Source organism: Tupaia chinensis, unplaced genomic scaffold, assembly GCF_000334495.1.
Source record: "Tupaia chinensis unplaced genomic scaffold, TupChi_1.0 Scaffold000074_1, whole genome shotgun sequence".
NCBI classification, from domain to species: Eukaryota; Metazoa; Chordata; class Mammalia; order Scandentia; family Tupaiidae; genus Tupaia; species Tupaia belangeri.
In genome coordinates, this window is record NW_006159534.1 from 768861 (window position 1) to 791191 (window position 22331).

A 22331-nucleotide genomic window follows, 5' to 3' on the forward strand; every position below is an offset into this window, starting at 1 on the left:
GGGCTCCTGCCCACATAGTATCGGCTGGAGTCACATATGTGGCTGTATTCAGCCAGACTTCAACTGAGAGTGAAAGGCCCTTGATAGCGTCAAGTCATCTGGCGTAGCCAGAATAGCTAGAGGCCAGGCTTCTCTCCATTTGGGTCACTTGTCCTTCAGGAGCCTAGCCCAAGCTTCTTTCCATGGTGGCTAGACTGCAAAAGAGTGAACGTGGAAGCTACCAGGTCTCTTACAGTGTTGGCCCAGCACTGGTACACAGTCGTTTCCACAACATGTGTCAAAGCAAGTTAGAAAGGCAGTCAGAAGGAGGAAAATATATTCTGCATCTTGATAGGAGGAATTGTTTGTGTCTATCTTTGTAATATAATAAAAAAACTGTTTAATTAAGTTCAGATCTTATACCTCTTCCTGCACTCAGCATCCAAGTTGCCTTGAATAATGTGTACCAATGTCTTACAGATATGCAGATGATTTTAAAGGCAAAAGTCACAGATGGGAGGAATAGTAGCAAGGAGTCTTGTACAGCAGCGATTGACTGACAAGGGAGCAGGAGGACACGATAGTCCTTGGGAGTCAGTGGGTCTGCACGATGTAGTGATTACTAATTAAGAGAAAGGAAGGAGGGCTAGCATTTGGCCTAGCGGTTATGTTGCTAGGCTCCCACATGGACAACCATGGTTCAAGTCCTGGACCTGGTGGGTTGAAACTCAGGCTGGGCATGTGTGTGTGCATGCCCAAGATCCCAGGAGGAGAATGGAGGAAAGGGATTGTGGCATGGCCATCCCTCCAGAGGGTGATTTCTCATTTTCTCTCTCACTATCTCTTTCTGTCTCTGATGAGTGCACATTCCCTAAGGCAAAGAAAACTAAAAATAGAAAGAAAGGAATTTATTAGGACAATGAGGGTGTTTATAAAGAAAAAAAAAAAAAACAACTCAGTTAGTATTGGTAGCATCTTGAACTATTTTAGGTATCTTATCCCAGGTCCAGCACCAAAGAAAATGCACCCAGAGTTCATAATCCAAGAGTTAGTCACCTTCACTATACCTGGTACTAGTCTCTTAAACTACTTCCTGGCCCCATTTTGGAGTCAGCGGACTCCAAGGTTTAAGTTTTTAAATTTACATACTTTATATTCATGAGGCATGTAACATCTCACTTAGGTAATTCAACCATCGAATTGGAAACAAAAAAGTGAAACTTGTGTTTGCTTTTACCGAAACTTTCACTTTTAGTTGCCGCAACTAAAAGTGGTTTCTTCTTTATGACCTCAGAAGTAGTAGTGTGAGATTGTCCCTTAATTGGAGGGAGATTTGAGGGTACACTGCTAATGAGGTTTGGAACCTCATTGGTGCCTTGTGGGACCCCTTGTCACAACACTGAAGGTTATCACACAGTTTATAGACCTTTCCACTGATATGTTTTTCTGTAAGTGTTCCTCTAGCCAAATTCTTAAATAGAAGAATTTACGTTAAGACTTCACTTTTTTCTTTGAAACCTATTATCTCTTTTCCCAAAACAGCTGTAGTCATAAATTACTCCTTAAAGAACATTTATCAAAGGTGTAGGGTGGTGGTTTGTGTATAAAGAATGAAAGTAAATGAGCCTGTGTGGCAAGCAACATGTAGCTGATGGAGTTGAGGGTAAGACCAGAATTCAGTGAGTAAAGTCCTTATAATACCTTGCTTTTCAGAACTGCAGTCTGGGAATTTATGCCAGCTTTCAGTGTGAAGGCTGTTTTCATATGTACCATTTGCACTACTTTTTTTATATTTAGCGTTTTTGAATTATATGATAGACCTTTGAATTATAAAATAGACCTTGAGTCTGTTCCTTCTTTGAAGTAGTCTTGTTCCACATAACAAAAACATTAAAATGAATGACCGTAATATTACTGGACAGTGTTGCAGAGTATTTGTTGGAGGGGGTGAGGGCATGAAATAGAGCAGGCACACCCTTCCAGGAATGCTAGTCAAGTGTTCATGACTAGTTTGAAGTATACCAGTGATCTTGCTTTTATTTCCGTTGGACCTGAAATGGATCTTAAAAATCCATTTTGCAGAAGGCATAGTATGCTGTTTGTTTCAAATAAGGGAAGAAAATACAGCATGGAAATCCTGACTTGGATATTGTCTCCCCTCTTTCAAACATACAGGAGTGAAAGGATCCTTCTGGGGAGCCAAAATTCTAAGAGGGGAATTAAGAACTCTATATAGGGGCCGGCAGGTGGCATGGTGGCTAAGGGCACTGGATTCCCACATGGCCAACCACGGTTTGAATCCCCGACCTGGCGGCTTGCTTTCTCCCTTTCTCTCTCTCTCACACTCGTTCTCTCTCTCTTCCCCCCCCGCCCCTTTCTGGTCAAATTAAAATAAAGAAAGTAAAAGAATTCTAAAAAAAAAAATTCCAAAAAAAGAGGAATTCTGTACAAGAAGATGTTATACAAGGCAAAGTGTAGTATATCAAAGGAGGGAGAAGTTACTGTAGAGTTTGAGGGGGATTTACAAATCCCCTTGGAGATGGGGCTTGAAAAAAGAGTTAGGGAGGTGGCTCCCTACCTAGTGGTTAAGGCAATTGTATCTCACACGGTTCAAATCGCAGCCCCATAGCTTGAAAAACACAGCAGGTACATATACAATACATGCTCAAAATCCCAACAGGGTGAAGAAATAAAGGAGAAGAGGTTGTGGTGTGACCACGCCTCTTGGGGGGGTGCTTTCGCCCCCTTTCTCTCTACCTGTCTCTCTGGCAAGTGCATATGCCCACTGGCAAAAGGGAAAAAAGAGGGTTTCAACAAGTTCATGGAAAATGAAATTAAAGTACAAGTTTATTAAAATTTTTATGCAGTTTTTTCATAATTTGCATTTTCCATGAACATTTTAAAGACTTCTTAGACTTTAAACAGGAGATTGAGAAAAAATAGTAAGAGAAGGAGGAATTTTGAGGGACACCCCCCCCCCCCAGTGGGGGGAGGTAGAAAAAAAAGTAAGAAAAGGGAGAATTTTGGGGGGCCCCCCCCCCCCCCCAGTGTGAGGAATGATAGACAAAGGGCAGCTTCACATCTAGGTAAGGACCAGAGCATATTCAGTTGGTCTGTTGGGTTGTGGGAAAAGTTATGATGCGTTTTTGCAACAGATGGCGCTAGTTCATTTTTGGAAGTACTAGAGTCATTCACATCTATGTTATCACTCTGTCATTTGACAGCTCACAGTTCTAGCTGCATTCTTTTTAAAAAAGGCAATTTGGTTGAGTTTTACAAGTCGAAGATGGAGACCAAACTCCATTTTTGCCATTTTTTACGATAAAGAGAAGAACATGGCATCACGCTTGTGAAAATTTGCTTACAGTTTACAGTGACAGTGCTCTGCAAGAACGTCAGTGCCAATCACGGTTCATGAAATTCCGTGCTGGTGATTTTGATCTCAATGACACTCAGGTCAGGGAGGACCACCAAGTTTGATGACAACACAATAAAGACATTGATCAAGTCAAACCCATGTTACACAACTCGAGAGACCACAGAAACATTGAACATCCATTATTCAAGCATTCATGACCATCTGAAGAAGCTGGGATACATAAGGAAACTTGATATTTGAGTTCCTCATGAACTCAAAGACATTCACTTGATGGTGCCTATAAATATCTGCAATATGCTCATTAAACATGAGGAAAATGACACTTTTTTGAAGCAACTGATAACTGGTAATGAGAAGTGAATTGTTTACAACAGTGTGGTGTACAAATGGTCTAGAACCCAATTTGATGATTCACCTCAAATGACATCAAAAGCAGGCATTCATCAGAAGAAGGTTATGCTCTCAGTGTAGTGAGATTTTAAAGGTGGTGTGTTTTTCGAGCTCCTACCAAGGAATCAAGCAATCAATTCAAATTTGTACTGTTGGCAATTAGACAGTTGGAACAAATACATCATCCAAAAATGATTATGTAGGAGTTGTGTTTCATCATGACAATGCAAGACCACACTCAAGTTTGATTACCCGTCAACAATTATTGGAGCTTGGTTGGGATGTGTTGCCACACCTACCATACTCCCCTGACTTTGGGCTGTTGGACTTCCAGTTGTTTTCCTCTCTTCAGAACACCTTGTGTGGTATAACATTCAATTCAGATGATGCTGTAAATCAGCACCTTGTTCAGCTTTCTCTGATAAAGACAGGTCCTTCTATGAATGAGGAATTATGAAGCTCACTGTAAAATGGCAAATGGTTATTGAACGAAACAGACAATATGTTATTGATTGATCTTTGTTGTTTATATAAATAAATGGCCTTGAAAAACAGAAAAAAATACATTATGACTTTTCTGACAACCCAGTATTTTGTTTAATGCTGAAAAGAGTAATGAGGAATGCATTGCTTAAAGCCATGTGAGGTAGACTTTACTGTCTTGCTAAGGATTTTATATTATCAAAGGTGACTGAATGACTAGAATTTTTATTTCAGCTGCATTATTTAGGCTGGATCAGAGTACCTGGAGGCCCAGAAGTCAGTTCTTCCATGGTCCAATAGGAGAGAAGAGCAATGTAATATAGAAAAAAATTATTATAATAAATAACATTCATTTTTAAAAAGATATAAATGATTTACAAACACAGGAAACAATTATTTTTTGGAGAATGACAGTCCAGATAATGGAAGGCAAGACAGGATACTCCTGTTAATAAAGTCTGCAGGACTTGAAAAAGGTCACAAACCGGAAAAAAACAAACAAAAAAAAGGCCAGATTGCATCTTATCTTCTACCAGGAAGTGGTGACAAATCACAAACATGAAAACTAGTTCAGTCTCTCTCTCTCTCTTTTGTTTAACCTTCCTTCACCATGAAAGAGGTAAATAGGGAAGTCATAATACAATTGAACTCTTCAGTTCCCTTCATATAAATTTCTGTCCTAGCTGAGTGGATGAACTACTTGCAGCCCTGCACTGATGGATATGTTGTCCTGAGACCTGTTTAAAAAGCAATTACATTTCAAAACTTAAAAGTTCACAAACCTGGATTGTGGAATTGGACTGTTTGTCTTACCTGGATTTTGGAGGTGTAGAACTTTCTATTGCATTGGTGATTAAAACAGAAAAACACAGTCCTACTCTTTATGCTTAAAGCTTAAACATGTTACGTGTATAGAACATGAGAGAAGATTTTCTTCTAAACGAAATGAGCAATATCAATGAGTAGTTTATGGGTTAACTAGGCTTTAGTCCTGAAAGATGTTTGGTAGAGAAGGGAAGCCTGGTAAGCTGACCCCTTGGTGCCAGAATTGTTCCGCATCTGGGAGTGCTGAGGAAGATTGCCAATTCAGCTAGATTTCCATGTCGTCTTTTATCCTTGCAGCCTGAGATGGGTGCTGTTGATTGAAACAGTTGCGTGATTTAAGTCGTGTTAGAACTAGCAAAAATTTCTGAAACCTATTCTCCCAGCACTGTTGTTATCAGTGATCATAGGGAACTGTTACTGAGTTCCGCACCAAACTTAATACCATCACAATTACATTTTAACTACACTTGAATTGCCTTTGTTTCAGCTAATAGCATTATATACTCCCTGGGAGATGATGATGAAACAAAACAGGTGGCTGGGGATAATTAGTAGTTGAATTTTAACTCTCACTTTCTGCTTCCTTCATGAAAAGGAACAGAAAAGGAGTGGTTAATCAGCAAGAATAAATTTCAGTGAGCTCACTGAAGTGTTGCCCTTAGAATGAACACACTGTGGTTCTAGTAGGCTGTTTGTGAAGATGTTTCCAGCTGTTCTACGGAAGCAGGCTCAAATTTTGGTGGGAGTGTCTTATCCTGAATTCTTTGCACCATCTTTTGCATTGGTTTTCTTTCTTCAACTAATGGTTTGAGTTGTTAAATGAATTGGAGAGTGAAGCAACACCATTATCTTCCTATCATCTTTGTCTACCCGGGTGCTGGGCTGTCTGTAGACATATAACAGAGCAAGCTTGTGCATGTGTTTACATGGCCCCTTTGGAGTGGAAAGCAACTTCTCAGCATGCAAATGAGACTGGATTGCATGTTCTTGACACTCTTGCAAAAATCTTGTATTTGGAATCTTAAAGCTTGAGAGTTGCCCAGAGTGTGGTCAGCTCTATACTGGAAGCTGCACTTCTTTATGTCTGTGACATTGATAATCCTATTAATGTGCCTGACCAGTCCAGACTAAGTACTAATAGTACCAAGTTTCGTTGTTTTTTTCTGGTTATTTCTACTAGTAGCCAGATGGTACAGGGATATGCTTTTGTTTTACTTAAATTATCCATATTTTGTTATCCACATTTTATAGGGATTTTAATTTGTGATAATTAGTGGAGGACTGATTAAGTAGATACGTGTCTATTTAAATACGTGAGCAACACATGTGACACTTCCAGAATTGCTGGGTATTTGGGTTTGGAGGAGGAGTCGTTATTCTTTGTACTCACTTTGGTATTTTTTAATGAGTTCCTACCTTCCAGGTTATCTAAAAACTTATATTTGGAAAAAAATAAAAACTGAAAAATTATGAAATACTGGTGATTTTGGATATTCAAGTCATTTATGAACTTTAAAAAGTAAAAATAAAAGCCAAGGAATTCTACATATCAGTGTTTTGCTTGCTTTTGGGGAGTGTGTGTGTGTGTGTGTGTGTGTGTGTGTGTGTCTGTGTGCACATGTGTGTTTCATTGTCTTGATTAGTATGCATTCGTAGCCAGTCGTATGATTCCTAGATGGCTCTGCATTCCAATTACAACAGGAATATTGGCTTTAAAATGTTGTGTGGGGCTGGTCCTGTTGCCTAATGGTTAAGGAAACCAAGTGCCACATGGCTCTGAATCATGGTTTAAATTCTGGCCCTGGTATCTTGAAAAACACTCAAGGCACATGTGTTTTCCCCAAATCACAACAGGATAGAGTGGCAGAGGAGAAGGGATTGTGGGGTGACCACGCCCCACCTGGGGGTGTGAGTGCTTTCTTCTTCCCTTCCTCTCTCTCTGCCTCTGGCAAGTGCACACATTTCTGGTAATTAAAAAAACAATGTTATGTGTACATTGTTCTTATTCATTAGGTCTTTCCCAATACTAGCTAATTTTAAATCATTGGATTTTCTCAAGTTTAAAATTAACAAGATTAAGGAGGTACATAATATAGTCGAGGCTTTCAAAAGATTCAAGAGTGCAAGGACAGAATTTCTGATCAAATTTTGCTTTATACTTTGGCTTGCAGGAATTGTGAAAGGTGCTTCAGTGAAGAAATGGACCATTGGGTATAATCATGGAATCTCCTTGCTAACTATCACCACCTGCACTCCTTGATAAGTGAGTGAGAGAGCGTGTCCAGGAGGAGAAGAGGTCAACATGAAGCTAAAGCAGCGAGTTGTGCTGTTAGCAATTCTCCTTGTCATCTTTATCTTCACCAAAGTTTTCCTGATTGACAACTTAGATACTTCAGCTGCCAACCGGGAGGACCAGAGGGCTTTCCACCGAATGATGACTGGCTTGCGGATAGAGCTAGCTCCCAAACTAGACCACACCCTACAGTCTCCCTGGGAGATTGCAGCCCAGTGGGTGGTTCCCCGGGAAGTGTACCCTGAAGAGACACCAGAGCTGGGGGCTATCATGCATGCCATGGCCACCAAGAAAATCATTAAAGCTGACGTGGGTTATAAAGGGACACAGCTGAAAGCCTTACTGATACTTGAAGGAGGACAGAAAGTTGTCTTCAAACCTAAGCGGTAAGTCCATCTCAGAATTTATATGTGCTAATTGATTGATTCAGCTAGCTTGGATGTATATATGAGAATGTTTATATAAAAGAATGTTCATTTCTTCTTGGTCTCTTCAGTAAAATGAGGTGGGATAGACTAGAAGATCTCTGAAATCTTTTCTAACTCTTCAGGTTCAGTGATTTTTCAAGTGGAGAAAATTTATAAGAACACATTTTGGTTTTATGTAAGGCTAAACTTTTTGAGAGTTGGGGCTATCGTTGATTTCTAATGTATCAAATATATATGTGTACCAACTGATAGAGATGAAAAATGGAGCTGGCCACACGGCCTGGTACTTAAGAGAACCAAATCCCACATGGCCGACCACATAGTACAGATACCAACCCAGTGAGTGGTCTGGTCTGGAAGACATGTGCCTATATGCCCCAAATCCTGGCAAGATAGAGAAATGGAGAAGGGACTGTGGCATGATGATGCCCCATTGCAAGGTGCTTTCTCCCTCACCTTTTCTGTCTCTGGCAAATTAAAAAAAAAAGAGATACAAAATGGGTTGGTTAGAAATAAGCAACTTGTCACCAAAAATGTACAAAGACCAGACAACTACATGTCGGGGATACTGGAGAATAGGTGTTACCCAGAGCTGGAGTAGATTTTCTGTGAGTGGCTTAAGTCCCTTTCAGTACTGAAACTTTGAGTCTTTCATCTGGGTTTTGTGTTTTGTTTTTATTAATAGACTTTTTTAAATCACTTTTAGGTTTATAGGAAAATTGAGGGGAATATACAGAGAGTGAACTATCCCTTTGGTTTCCTCTATTGTTAACATCCATTAGTCTAGTACATTCACTAGAATTGATGAGCCAATATTGATATATTATTAACTAAAGTTTATAGTTGGTTGTTTATGTTGTACATTTTATGAGTCTGGACGAAGGTATAATGACCTGTCTCTGCCATTATAATATATTGGGTCATTGGGAAAGTCATGATGTATTTTTGCATAGAAAAATACATGCAAAATACATTTCTATGTGAAAGTACATCACAACTTTCCTAATGACCTAATAGTTTACCTGTCCTGAAAATTTTATTTTCCTCCTGTTCATCCTTCCTTCCCTGCCCCTAAATTTCTGGCAACACTGCTCTTACTGTCTCCAGAGTTGTGCCTTTTCCAGAATGTCTTATTATTAGAATCCTTTTAAGATTGGCTTCTGGGACCAGCAGTTGGCGTAATGGCTATGTCACTGGACTCCCATGTAGTCGATCACAGTTGGAGTCCCGGATCCAGTGACTTAAACTCATACCAGGCGCATGTATGTGCATGCCCAAAATTGTGAGAATAGAGAAGGATTGTGTATGACCAATCACCCTGGGGGGTGATTTCTCGCTTTTTGTCTGTCCCTCTTTCTCTGGCAAGCGCACACGCCTTATAGCAAAAATCTCTCTCTATAAATGAATGAATGAATGAATGGTATCTATGTTGTTAGTGATCCCTTTGGACTTCTCTGGGGATCTACAGAAGTATTTTGTGTGGCAATTCTATGATACAATTAATTTAAAAAAGGAAAAAAAAAAAAAAATTCACGTTTCCTGGGACCAGCAGGTGGCATGGTGGTTAAGGTGCTGGACACTCTCACATGGCCAACCATGGTTTAAGTCCCAGACCTGGTGACTTGCTTTCTCTCTCTCTCTTTTTTTCTGGCCAAATTAAAATAAATAAATGAATAAATCAAATTAAATAAATAATTATATGTGTGTATTATATATATATAAATGTAAATATACATATAAAGAAATATATATATAAAGTTTATTTAAAGTAGGTTAACATCATGATTTATATTCTTTTGCCATGAGTTAGCTGTCTGTGAATACTCACAAAGGTTGTATGTTTAAAGTTTTTTTTTGTATACTAAACATTTTTTTATTCCTCAGTGGAGATTTTGAATTATAACATAACTTTAGATTTCTTGCTAGAGTATGAGAAGTAAGGGGATGTGCAAATTCAACTCCCTTTAGTGTCCAACTATCAGTAGATAAAAGACAGCCAGAAAATTCATGTGTTAGGATCCCAGAAATGGGAGGGATTTGTATTTGCCTGGAACTGGACATTTGATGTGTGGGAAATGTGGAAATTAAGAGAGTTTAACAATGCAGTAGCCTTTTGGAGAACAGAATGACGGGCTAGTAATGTGGAAAAAGTGTAGTTATGTAGAGCTTGGGATTGCATTCCTTCAGATGCACACAGTTCACCAGGCATTACACTAAGTGCTTTTGTATCTGTCATGGGCAGGATTAGCCCCATAGGCAGATTCAGTTCTTATTTCTAGAGTAATAAACTAGTTTAGAGGGAGTAACTATTCTGACAGTCACCTACAGTAATCCATGGCACTGGATTTTGAACCAGATCTGTCAGCAGCTTGGATTCTGCCACATGCATGCAGTTCTCCAGGTCTGTCTGCTTTCCTATAAGTGTGATGACATGGAGCACCCATCAGAATCACTAATCTAGTTTGGAAGTGTGGTTTTTGACCTCCTGGTTTGTAACTTGAGAGATCAGCAGATGAACAGAGTGATAGAAGGAAACTAAAAATAGGAATTAAATTTGTATAGAAAGAAATTAGTTTGGAGCATTTCATGTTTAAAGAAGAGATCCTCTTCAAACCCACCACTTTACCCTGGGGAATTGAGGCTGAGGTGGGAAGCAGGAAGTGTTAGAAGACAGACATACTCTGATGGTGTGCAGTGTCAGATCAGGAGCTTTGCAGGTCGGCCTAGGGTGTTTGAACACAGTATAAGTGTAGGGAGGGTGGCCAGACAGCTGAATTGGCAAACTCATAAATGCATAATCTTTTGTCACTCATAGCTTCATCTCTTTTTTTTACTACCATTGCAACCTTCCCATTACCACCTTCTTCCAGACCATTCTGTAAACCACTTCCATTTCTCCCCACAGTACCTACATTATCACTGTGCTCCCACCTTTAGAATACCCCAAGACTCCCATGGCCCACCAGATAAAACCCAGCCTAACAGTCAAACCCCTTGTCTTTTCCTCCTCCTTTACCCATCATACTCCTCCCTTACTCTTTATTCCTGTCAAACTGGCCCATCTGTCCCCACCATCTCCTGACAGCCCACGTCCACTCCCAGCTCCAGGGTACTCTCCTCCCCACCATTGAGGTGCTGGGCCCCCATGGCAGGAGTTAGCTTTCTTAGTCACTGTGCACACTGACCCGTGCTGCTCTACTCCAGGCGCTATCCCAGGTTGGGGAGACAGGTGGAGGTTTAAGTGCATGTGTAGAAATTGACTCCAGTTTCTAAAACGCCCAGCAAAATGTACTCCTGACCCCTAGGGCCACAGAGACTATTTAGTCCTGGTGTAAGTGCAAGTTAATGTCCTTGGTCAGGCTCTGACGTCCTTCACTAGAAAGATATGAGTGATTTATTGGCAGTTACCGTATGAATTTTGCTGCTATGTCAGTGACTTAAGATGGATCACTCTCTGCTGAGAGGAGGATCTAAGTCCTTAACTGCTAAGTCAAGACATGTACCTTTCTTTAATGGCAGAGTGCGTCTGATACTTCTGGAGCCCTGTTGTCCATGACCTGCTTTCAGAGATAGAAGCTATGTACAGGTAGATGATATATGTAGGAATACAGTGATTTTTGTATTTATACTTTTTGGATTACATCATAAGAGTAATTTTTTTTTTCAACGTAGCTCCATCCATCCTGGAAGTAAATTGATTTCCACGGGCAAAAACTGCAATTATGGAAAAGAAAAAAAAAAAAAGCAGGGGTCTAGGAGTGGGTAGAAGTGAGTGGGTGATCTTAGGAAGTGCCAAAAGAGACCTTGCAGATCAGCTAGTCCAATTAATTCATCTTATAGGTGAGGAAAGTGAGGTGCAGAACTCAGGCTTTCCATACCTCACTTAGCCAAAACAGGAGCTAAGGATTCAGACCTGATTAAATGCAGTTCTTTCGTTTTTCATTCCTTTTCCTTTTCTTCCCTCCTTCCTCTCCAGCCCACCCCAAAGTTCTTGGATTCCTCTATGGCTTTATGTTCACTCCAAACAACCAATAGATAAAACAGAAAACTCTCCAATGTTTCACTGAAAGGAATCTCCCGCACATCACATTATGTGCTGTAGTCCTGAAAAGTAAAGTATTCAGGGATCATCAGACAGAGAGAAAAGTGCTTGAATCATGTCAGCTTTTGCTGCAGTGTATTTAAAAATTGACTTATTTTAGAAGTGACATTTATTTTCTTTATTTAAAAATTTTTATGCATTTAATCACTATACATCTCTCAGTTTATAAGTTGAATTTATCCCACACAAATACACTTTACACCAGTCCAGTTGAGGATACAAAACACATTGTCATCAACAGATAATAATACATTTCTGTGTCCCATAAATGTCTTGCTTCTATTTTCCTCCTAATTTATTTCCTTATACTCTCCCCTTTCTAGAGTTAGCCAGTACAAACTTAGGTAGTCTGAATAACCCTTTGGGTATATTGACCATGCTGAGAACAAAGTGTTGTCTAACTATGGTGATTGTCTAGCTGTCTTCTAACATAAATGCTTCATCACTTTGCCTTGAAAATACATTTTGTGGATGTGATTTCACTATAGTTTAAGGTCATTTAAGTGGAAAGTCACTGGCTTGCAGAGTGAGTGCCTTTTTTACTTCTTGTCTGCTTCAGCATTGGAGGTCCAAATGTCCTTGGTGGGACTGCTCTTCCTCACTTCAATCACAATTTATTTCGATTTCACAGATCTATTGTAAAGCCTAATAGGTCTCCTTTTGATTTAGGGATGCAGGGGAGTAGTAGAGGCCATAGGTGCATTAAGTGCTTTCTTTCTTCCCAATTAATAGGTTTAAATTGGGGCCTGCAGGTGGCATGGTGGTTAAGGCAGCTGGTTCCCACATGGCTGACTACACAGTTTGAGTGCTAGACCGGGTGGCTTGAAAATCATGCCAGGTGCATGTGAAAGTGTTCCCAAAATCCTTAAAGGAAAATGGAGAAAACAGGAATATAGTGTGGCCATCCCCTTTGGGGCATGCTTCCCCTCTCTTTCTGTTTCTCTCTGTTGAGCGCACACACCCTATAGCATTTTTAAAAAAAATAGATTTAAATCATATCTTTCAAAGTGATTACTGAAGTATGCTAGTTTTAGTTATCTTTTGTTTACGTCATTTAGATGATTATACAGTCATCAGAATGTAGTTTGCAATAAAAGACCCTAGAAATAATCTCATTAGCCCCTAATGGTACAGATAAGCAATCTGAAACCCAGAGAAGAGAAATATTTCGCTCAGTGTTTCCTAATCAGGTAGTGACAGAGCCGCACACAGCTGTCATTGGCAGTCCAGGATTCCTTCCACTTCATCCTCATAAACCTGAAAACAGAAGAAGGATCATTTAAACAACTTTTGTCAAAAGTGCCTTGCTGTCTCATTAATAGAGACTGAGGACTAGCATAATCATTTTTCTCCAAGAGATTTTTCTTTTTCTTTTTTTTTTTTTTGGTGGAGAGGTTTTTACTATAGGGTGCGTGTGCTCACCAGAAAGACAGAGACAGAGAGAAAGTGAGGAGTCACCCCCCTGGGGGGGGGATAGCCACACACTGCAATCCCTTCTCCTCCATTCTCCTCTCGGGATCTTGGGCACGCACGCACACACGCCCAGAGTGAGTTTAAACCAATGGGTCCGGGACTCAAACCTCAGCCAACCACATGGGAGTCCAGTGACATAGCCATTGTGCCAACAGCTGGTCCCTCTCCAAGAGATTTAAAGTTCTCTCTTGAGTTTAGTTTGATAAACATTTTAGAAGACACTTGCTAAGCACCAACTCTAGGCTTAACACTGTGCTGGTGATACAGAGATGGTTTTTACCTTTCAGAAAATTAACTTGTAGTTGTATTTAAACTACATTGAAAGCCTTTTCTAGGGGTAAAAATAACACCTTCCATGTTTTATTCATAAATGATTGCTGAGGCAGATAATAGAATTTGAGTTTCCTTCTTTCCCTCATCTTTACCCCATTGACCAGCAGTTCATGCTAATCCACACTTGTTTTCAGGGCCAGAGAAGGTGTCTGTAGAGCAGAATCAAGCTTACTAAAGTGTATATTCTAGGGACCAGCAGTTGGCATAATGGCTCTGTCACTGGACTCCCATGTAGTCAACCGCGGTTTGAGTCCTGGACCTGGTAGCTTACTCACACCAGGCACATGTGTGTGCGTGCCCGAGATCCCGAGAGGAGAGTGGAGGAGAAGGGATTACAGCGTGGTCATCCCCCCTAGGGAGTGATTTCTCACTTTCTGTCTCTCTGTCTGTCTCTGTCTTTGCTATAGGGCGCATTAGCAAAAACCTCTCCAAAAAATAAATAAATAAATAAAAATAAAATGTGTATTCTAACTCCTGAGCTGTCACCTCTGGTACTGATGTAATTCACATCCATATCTGTGCTTCCTGTTCACTTTGCAGGTATAGCCGAGACTATGTGGTAGAAGGGGAACCGTATGCTGGTTATGATAGACACAATGCAGAGGTAGCAGCCTTTCATTTGGACAGGTATGTGCAATCACATCAGGTTAGGTTTCTTTTCTTTTAAAAAAAATCTCTCTCTGTGGGGACTGGGTGGTGGTGTCCCAGTAAGACGCAACATTGTGTGATGCTGGCTCACGTATGAAGGTTCCAGGCTCGTATCCAGAGACCCCCCTTGAACATGCCAGGCATGCATGTGCCGGTGATCTGGGTGACTACAGCTCTGGGTGAATAATGACTTCAAAACTTTGTCTCTCTCGCACAATAAAGAAATAAATAAACATTTAAAAAAATCTCTCGAAGTACGTTAAAGTAAAACACTAATAACTTTGTCTTGCTTTCTATTTAGATAGTGAATTAACTAGTTCTATCACAATTATATAAATCCCTCATAATTTAAGTGGCACCAGGAAAATCAAAGTAAATTATTTTTAAGAATTACTTTAATTTAATTGAGTTTATTCATTCACTTACTTTAATTTGACCAGAGAGAGAGTAGGAAAGTTAGAAAGCAAGCCACCAGGTGTGAGATGGGAACTGTGGTCAGCCATGTGGGAGTGTCCAGCGATTTAACCACCATGCCACCTGCTGGTCCCCCAAAGTAAATATTTTAATTCTAGGCTTTCTAAGGTCATTTCATTCCTAGTGTGCCTTCTGTCATTACCATGAGTGAATATATTCTTGGTAAATAAAATGGTATCAAAACCAAAGTTTGAACTCAAATTCTTGAACTGAATTGGTCATTAATTGGGACTGGCAGTCTGGTTTTTTTGTTTGTTTTCTTTTTAAATAACATTGAGTTGTTCTCATACACTGGAAACATATAGCATGAAATACATAATGAATTTTATTGTCCTTTATACAGAATATTCATAGCTTAAAAAAGCAGAATAATTCTAAAAGAAAAATTGATATATATTCTAAGTTTGTAAGTTAACTGGGAAATTAATATTTGTTCTCAGTAGGTTGCTGGTCAGGAATCTTGTAATTGAACCATCTGGTATCCCTGTTACTCTTCTGACAAGTTCTTTCCTCAGGGCATATTGGCAGACTTTAAAGGAAATTATTCACTGGAGCCAGTGGAAACATGGTTGTTAAGGCAACTGGTCTTTACATGGCCAATTGCACGGTTTGAGTCCTGGACCAGGCAGTTTGTGAAACACACCAGGTGTGTGTGCATGCATGCTCAAAATCCTGATCGGAGGGAGAGATGGAAGGGACAGTGGTGTAACCATCCCCTATGGGGGTGCTTTCTCACTTTCCCTTCCTTCTCTCTGTCTCTGGCAAGTGCAAATTAATATAAAAGAAGAACCAACCTTCAATTAGTATATTTTTTAGCCATGAAATTTCATTATTTAAAAAAATGACTGGTTTTGAGTCTGCCCCATAGCCTAGTGATTATAGGAACTGGGTCCCACATGGCCAACTGTGGTTCAAGTCCCATCCCCAGCAGCTTGAAAGACAGCATCTGGTGCATGTGTCCACAATCCCAACAGGATGGAGAAATGGAGGAGAAGGGATTGCATTGTGACCACACCCCACTGGGAGTCGTTTTTCCCCCTCCATCTTTCTCTGGTGAACACATGTACCCTCTTGAAGTAAAAAGTTTTTCAAGTACAAGGTAGTGCTTTTGGATTAGATAGAGATACCTTCAAATATGTCCATGTTTAAGTTGTACTATGGGTTTATCCTTCTAGATCAATCTGCATAGTTTTTTTGTCAATGTGTTGTTTTAGCCAAACTTTTAATTTACATAATTTTAGGCCTAATTTTTTCCTATGCTAACTTGTTAAATTTTTATTTTCATTATAAAAAATTTTCAACAGAAGTAGAGAAAATAGTGTAATGAACTCATATACTCACTTTCTATGGTTAATAATTTTTCACATTTTACCAGATTTGCTTTATCCTTTTTGCTCATTTGTGTTACCATAAATTACATACATTTGGACATTAAACATCTAAATATATGTACCTCTAAAAAGATTAGACTTACCTGCTGAGCTACAGTACCTTTATACATCTGACATGATTCATCATCATTTTTGAGACTGTTGTTTAAAATTTATCCCCAGAGATTTTTCTCCTCTCTTTTTTCAACCTTCCTAACCAGGATCCTGGGTTTCCGTCGAGCCCCCTTGGTGGTTGGCAGATACGTTAATCTGCGGACAGAGATCAAGCCTGTTGCCACGGAGCAGCTGTTGAGCACCTTCCTAACTGTAGGTAAGAAGATTATAGAGGACATTTAGATAGGGGAAGAGTTGATAAGTTAAATATGTCAGCATTGAGCAAGCCAGTTCATGATTTTTAGGAGTTGAAGAGCTCAAGAGGATACAAAAGCAAATGAGGTCCCAGCCACAGTGTCACAAGTCGGAGTGGGATGCTGTGTGTTAGCCAGGGCACACAGGAGGCCTGGGTTCAATTCTCAGCCCAACCTAAAAAAATAGGGTGCAGGGTAGTGCATGCCTGTGGATCTGGCTGACAGGAATGCTGAGACAGGAGGATCATAACATGTGACATAGTGAGATCCTGTTAAAAAGTATCTGTCTTTGGGACCAGCAGTTGGCATAATGGCTATGTCGCTGAACTCCCATGTAGCCGACTGCAGTTCAAGTCCTAGACCCGGTGGCTTTAACTCATACCGGGCACGTGTGCGTACGTGCCCTCTTTCGCTCCCCCTCCCTCATGCTCTCTTTCTCCCATAGTCAGTCAGCAATCAGGCAACCTGTTCTGAGGCTCCCGGGGAATATGGATCTGAAAGTAGATAGCAGGGAATTGAAAGTTTTCCCCAGCATACTCCCTGCATTTATAAAGCAGAAAGGTATGTCCTTTATTGATAGTGAAAGTAGGTGATAACTTTACTTCCTTTTGCTTGGTCTTAACAGCTAAGTCTAAAAACTCAGAATTTGACCTAAATTGGTTATTGTCTATTACATTGAGTTGGTGGTTTTTTCATATATATGAGTCTTTTTGGAAACTATCTCTGGGATCTTTAGAAACTTATGGCAGCTCTGGGGGCCAACTGCAGTTTGAGTCCTGAACCCAGTGGCTTGAAAATCATGCTGGGTACGTGTGTGTGCACATCTAAGATCCCAGGAGGAGAATGGAGAAGAGAGTGTGGTGTGGCCATCACTCCAGAGAGGTGATTTCTTTCTTTCCTGCTTACATCTCTGTCTCTCTCTCTGTCCAGTGAGCACTCCCACTCTAAGGCAAAAAACTCTTTTTTTGAGTATTATTTTATTTAACTTTATTTATTTATTTTAATTTGACCAGAGAGGGGGAGAGAGAGAGAGAGAGAGAAAGTGAGAAAGCAAGCCACCAGGTCCAGGACTCGAACTGTGGTTGGCCATGTGGGAGTCCAGCTCCACTATGCCACCTGCCATCTCAAGGCAAAAACCTCTTTAAAAAATAAAAATTAGAAAAAAGGCAAGAAAGAAACCTAAAGGCAACTCTGTATGAAAGTCAGAAATTCCCTTGCAGGGTTGCATTTGGGCCTGGAGGATCACCACTGCCTCCTACTACTCTGCAAGGTTAGCCTCTAACTCATCATGCAAGGAACTGGCTCTGGTGCCTCTGGTTAAAGCCTTATCTCGGGACCAGCAAGTGGCATAATAGCTATATCGCTAGACTCTCATGCATTTGACTGTGGTTCGAGTCCCAGACCCAGTGACTTAAACTCATGCCAATTGTGTGTGCGTGCGTGCCCAAGATCCCGAGAGGAGAATGGAGGAGAAGGAATTGCAGCATGGCCATCCCCCCAGGGAGTAATTTCTCACTTTCTGTCTCTCTGTCTCCATCTCTTTCCAGTGAGTGCACGCGCCCTATAGCAAACCCCCCCCCCCAAAAAAAAAAAAAACCTTATCCCACTCTGAGGTAAAGAATTGTAGCTAAAATTCCTACTCCTACTCCTGGGGCAGCTCTGCAGTGCAATGGTTAAGTGCAGCGCTTGAGAGCTGGATCTCACATGGCCAGCTGTGTGGTTCAAATCTCAGTTCCAGCAGCTTGAAAAACCTGCCAGGCACATACCCAGTATCCTGACAGGATGGAAAAAAGAAAAAAGGATCACAATGTGACCATGTTACTAAGGTGTACTCATATTCTTTCTCTCTCTCTCCCTCTCTGTCAAGCACATGTGCCCTCTGACTATTTTTTTTTTTTTGAGAGGGTTTTTTTTTTTTCACTATAGGGCGCGTGCGCTCGCCAGACAGACAGAGAGAGACATAGAGACAGAAAGCGAGAAATCACCCCCCAGGGGGGATGGTCACGCCGCAATCCCTTCTCCTCCATTCTCCTCCCGGGATCTTGGGCACGCACGCACACGCGCCCGGCGTGAGTTTTAAGCCACCGGGTCCGGGACACGAACCGCGGTCGACTACGTGGGAGTCCAGCGACATAGCCATTACGCTAACTGCTGGTTCCCCCCTCTGACTATTTAAAAAAAGGAAAAAAAAATTCTCCTGTTCTCCTTGTGAGCATGAAGAGATAAGAGAATTCAGAGATGCTGTGATCTCTTCTCTCAGCCTCTTATGGTGGTGACTTTTTCAGTGATACGGTTTCCTGTGGTTTGAGTGTTGAAGCACATTGCAAGATGAACTTCACCTTGCTTTTTACTAGAGTGAATGGATTTACATTTAAAATGAGGTAAAGCTGAATATTTAAAGGACTTGTGACAGATGCATTGTTCAGAATTTAAACTTACTAGGTTCAGTTCAGCTATGTTCTTTTTACAGATAACCAAAAGCCAAATCAGTGTCACTGATTTGTTTGAGATATTTTCATATCACCTTTGGCTGTTTGATTTTATGCTCAGAAAATGTGAATTCCTGGTGGGTGCTAGGAAATGTAGAGGTCAAAAAGAAAAAGCTGCGCTCCTGGCTTTCCAGAGACTCGCAGAGGTTTGCTCTCCTACATTGTATCAAGTGTGGAAAGAGAGAGGCCAGAAAAAGGATGTGGAGGAGGTTATTAACACTTGGACTGAGTACTGAAGTACCTGTACAGGTTCCGAGACAGCAAGGAGGAAAGGGCATTGGGCAGAATAGTAGGAATTAATAGCAAAGGTGTAGAGACCTGAATGAGCACGATTGGGACATCTGTGGAATCTGCTCTAGTACAGGCCATGTAGAATGGTTAGACTGGAGGTGAGTTTCTAATAATAAACTGACTTTAGCATAAAAATGTTAACGCTTTTGTTGTAACTTTTTTTTTTCTTTTTTTGGAGAGGTTTTTGTTACAGGCTGCGTGCGTTCACCAGAAACACAGAGACAGAAAGCGAGAAATCACCCCCCAAGGGGGATGGCCACGCTACAATCCCTTCTCCATTCTCCTCTCGGGATTTTGGACACACACATGCGCCCGGTGTGAGTTTAAGCCACCGTGTCTGGGACTCGAACCGCAGTCAACTATGTGGGAGTCCAGCGACATAGACATTACGCCAACTACTGGTCCCTGTTGTTACATTTTTAAGGGCATGCGTGTGCATGCCCAAAATCCCAAGGGGAGAGTGGAAGAGAAGGGATTGCAGGGTGGCCATCCCCACTGAGGGGTGATTTCTTGCTTTCTGTCTCTCTGTTTCCCTCTGCCTCTCCAGTGAGCACATGCACCCTTATAGCAAAAAAAAAAAAAAAAAAAAAAAAGACTGTTATATTAGAACAGATTTAGGCTCACAGCAAAATTGAAAGGTAAAGAAGTTTCTCAAATGCTTGCTTCTCCTACATGTACACAATCTTCCACATTATCAATATCCCATATTAGAGTGGTGTATTTGTTACCACAGATAAACCTTTGTTGACACATTGTTATTACTCAAAGTCGCTAGTTTACATTAAGAATCAATCTTCTTGTACATATTATGGGCTTGGACAAATATACAATGGTATGTATACATTACTGTAGTATCACACAGTATTTTCACTGTCCTGAAAATTCTGTGTACCTCCTATTTATCCCTGTCTCCACTCACTCCCCTGGCAACCTCTAGTCTTGTTGTTTCCGTAATTTTGCCTTTTCCAGAAAGTCATATATTGGAATAGTTAGAATCACAGTTTATACCCTTTTCATATTGGTTTCTTTAACTAAATAATATGCATATAAGGTTCCTCCATGTCTTCTCATGGCTTGATAGTTAATTTCTTCTTATCATTATATAATAGTTTATTGTCTATGTGGCACTGTGTATTGGTTCACCTATTGAAGGACATCTAGGTTGCTTCCAAATTTTGACAATTGTGAATAAAGTTACTATAAACATCCATGTGCAGGTTTTTGTCTCGACATAAGTTTTTTGCTCCTTTGGGTAAGCATCAAGGAGTGCAATAGCTGGAGTATATGAGAAGAGTTTATTTAAGGTCTGGCCCTATAATATAGTGGTTAGGTGCTGCACAGAGGAAGCCACATCACATATGGCTGATCAGGATTCAAGTCCTGGTCCCCTCTGCTTGAAAAAACATGTTGGGTGTGCACACATGCCCAGGATCTTGACAGTATGGAGAATCAGAAAAGAGGATTGCAGTGTAACCAGGTCCCATTGGGAGATGTGCTTTTACTTGTGTGGGTGTGTGCACTCTCTGTCCCCTACCCCTCCCCTCTCTCTTTCTCTCATGCATGTGCAGTTGCCCTGTGTCATTAAGGATAAAAAGTAGAGTGTATTTAGTTCTGTAAGAAACTGCCAAAATGTTTTCCAAAATAGTCGTAACCACTTATATTTCCACTAACAATGAATGAGAGTTCCTCTTGCTCCATATCCTTACCAACATTTGGTGGTGTCAGTGTTCTGGATATTGGCTATTCTAATAGATATATAGTGAAATCTCATTTTAATTTGCATTTTCCTGATGACATTTGATGCAGAGCATCTTTTCATAGGCTTTTTTGCTATCTCTGTGTCCTCTTCCATGACATATCTGTTAAGATCTCTGGCTCATTTTTAACTCAGGTTACTTATTTTCTTGTTGAGTTTTAATAGTTGATTGCATATTTTGGATAAGTCTTTTATCAGATGTGTCTTCTTGCAAATATTTTCTCCTAATGTGTAACTTATCTTCTCATTCTCTTGTTATGGTGTTTAAAATGTATTATTAGATAAGTTGGTATAATAATGATTAAATTCTTTGTGGTCCTGGACCAGCCTTGTTGTGTGGTGGTTAGGGCAACTGGATTTCACATGGCTGACTATGCAGTTCAAGTCCCAGACCTGGCAGCTTGAAAAATGCCAGGTGCATGTGTATGCATGCCCAACAATCCCAAAGGAGAATAAAGAAGGGATTGTGGCATAATATTTCTCTCTTAAGGGGTGCTTTCTCATGCACTTTCTCTCTCTTTCTGTCTCTCTTTCATTCTCTAGCAAGTGCACACATCCTATAGCAAATTGAAAAAAAATTCTATATAGTTCTTGCAAACTTGACAAAACCCTTTTACACTGTTACTGTTACATGGTAGAGGAGACCTGAGAAAGGAGAATTAGAAAGATTAAATGACTTTGCCAAAGTCACAAAGCTACTTATCGTTAGGGTTCAAATTCAGATTTTAAAACTCTAAAATCTTTCATCTGCTTATATTCTTTTATATTCATTTATTTATTTGACAAAACTTATTTCATTTTTTTGTGACAAGCTCTGAACTAGGTGCTCGTGAATATGCAGAAATGAATAACCTTCCTGCCTTCAAAATGGGAGAGCCAGATGTGTTGTATAGAAGAGATAGGGAGGAACCAGCAAGTGGCGTAATGGCTATGTTGCTGGACTCCCACATAGCCAACCGCAGTTCGAGTCCCAGACCCGGTGGCTTAGACTCACGCCAGGTGCGTGTGCATACATGCCCAAGATCCCAAGAGGAGAATAGAGAAGGGATTGCGGCATGGCCATCCCCCCTGGGGAGTGATTTCTTACTTTCTGTCTCTCTGTCTGTCTGGCGAGCGCACACGCCCTATAGCAAAAACCTCTCAAAAAAAAAAAAAAAAAAGAGAGAGAGATAGGGAGAAGGAATCTGGAAGTTAGGGCCAGAGCAATAGTTAATTGGTGAAGGCATTTTTGCTTTGTTTTTGTTTTTGTT

At 40.5% G+C, this 22331-nt stretch overlaps 1 protein-coding gene across 2 annotated transcripts in view; it reads left to right on the plus strand.

The window, feature by feature from the left end:
* The window catches only part of FAM20B (FAM20B glycosaminoglycan xylosylkinase), a 49285-nt gene that overhangs the window by 9570 nt on the left and 17384 nt on the right, over nt 1–22331 (plus strand). For both annotated transcript variants that reach the window (XM_014583901.2, XM_006142298.2), the window contains exons 2-4: nt 7228–7735; nt 14226–14312; nt 16399–16508. In XM_014583901.2, coding sequence (XP_014439387.1) covers nt 7359–7735; nt 14226–14312; nt 16399–16508 — 574 coding nt within the window. In that variant the 5' untranslated portion in view covers nt 7228–7358. The remainder of the gene's footprint in view (nt 1–7227; nt 7736–14225; nt 14313–16398; nt 16509–22331) is intronic.